The sequence below is a fragment of the Carlito syrichta genome, unplaced genomic scaffold (assembly GCF_000164805.1).
Source record: "Carlito syrichta isolate Samal-C Ts95f unplaced genomic scaffold, Tarsius_syrichta-2.0.1 Scaffold130690, whole genome shotgun sequence".
In the NCBI taxonomy this organism is placed as follows: domain Eukaryota; kingdom Metazoa; phylum Chordata; class Mammalia; order Primates; family Tarsiidae; genus Carlito; species Carlito syrichta.
Genome location: NW_007074786.1, coordinates 14,268 through 15,282, shown reverse-complemented (window position 1 = coordinate 15,282; position 1,015 = coordinate 14,268). Strand labels below are relative to the sequence as shown.

Below are 1,015 nucleotides of genomic sequence, written 5' to 3'. Positions count from 1 at the left end.
GCGGGCGAGGGCGAGGGCGGAGGGCGCAGCTCTCCCCACGCAGCCTCGCGGGGCTCCCGGGGCCGGGACACCCACCCTCCTCCCGACTGGGCCACGGGGCCTCCCCACCATCGGACGCCCCCACGGTGGCCTCCGGAGCCGAGGACGGAAGCAGGAGAGACAGGGAAGCAGAGAAGCCAAGCAGCGGCCGGGCCGGGCCACGCCAACCAGCGGGAGGACTGGCACGAGGGAGGCCACCGTGGCGGGGGCCATGCCAGGGCCCTCCGGCCTGGGGCGCACCTGCTCGGTGGGGGAGGCGCCCCCGCGGGCCTCTTACCTCTGGGCTCCTCCGCCTGCTTGGCGAGCTTGCGCAGGGCGGCAGCAAAGCTGGAGGACGGCGCGGCCTGGGCGGGCAGCGCGCTGCTGGTGGCGGGGCTGCCGCTGGGCACCAGGGCGCCATTGAGCGGCGAGGGGGTGAGGGGGTTGACGGTGGCGGTGGTCCTGGTCGTGGTGGAGAGCATCCCTAGCGAAGGGGACTTGGGCTCATGGCTCATGCCTGAAACAGGAAGAGAAGAACCAGAGGTCACCGAGAGCAAGCGCCGGCACCAAGCTGGGCACGGCCGGCCGGCGCGGCAGGTGAAGAGGGGGTGCCCGGTAGGGCAGGGCAGAACCGGCGCCACGCAGAGGACAGACCCGGAGCCCTGAGCCCGGCCCACACCCGCGGGGACCTGGGTGCTGCATGGCCGGGGCTGGCACGATCCGCCACCCCTCAGGGCACGCCGCGACAGACTGAGATCATCAGATGGCGTGGGGAGACTGAGGCACGGTGCAAGGTGGCACGGAGCCCGTGTTCGCAGAACAGAGGGTGCTGGCAGAAAGCGTAGGGCCCACCAGGACAGAGACAGGGCGCCTGTAGCTATGTTTTTCGTGGGCTGGCGCTAGCCCTGCCTCATGTTACAGGAAAGGAAACTAAGGTTCAGACACGGACAAACCCACAAGGGCAAGCAGTGGAGACCCTGGCCTCCAGCCACCCAGG

At 70.8% G+C, this 1,015-nt stretch overlaps 1 protein-coding gene across 1 annotated transcript in view; it reads right to left on the bottom strand.

The window, feature by feature from the left end:
- Positions 1-598, bottom strand: part of LOC110594740 (genetic suppressor element 1-like) — a gene marked incomplete at its 3' end in the record, with an annotated part of 11,840 nt that extends 11,242 nt beyond the window's left edge. Inside the window, exon 1 of the mRNA XM_021708113.1 lies at positions 317-598. Within this exon, the coding sequence (XP_021563788.1) occupies positions 317-533 (217 nt within the window). The remainder of the gene's footprint in view (positions 1-316) is intronic.
- Positions 599-1,015: the final 417 nt, after the last annotated feature.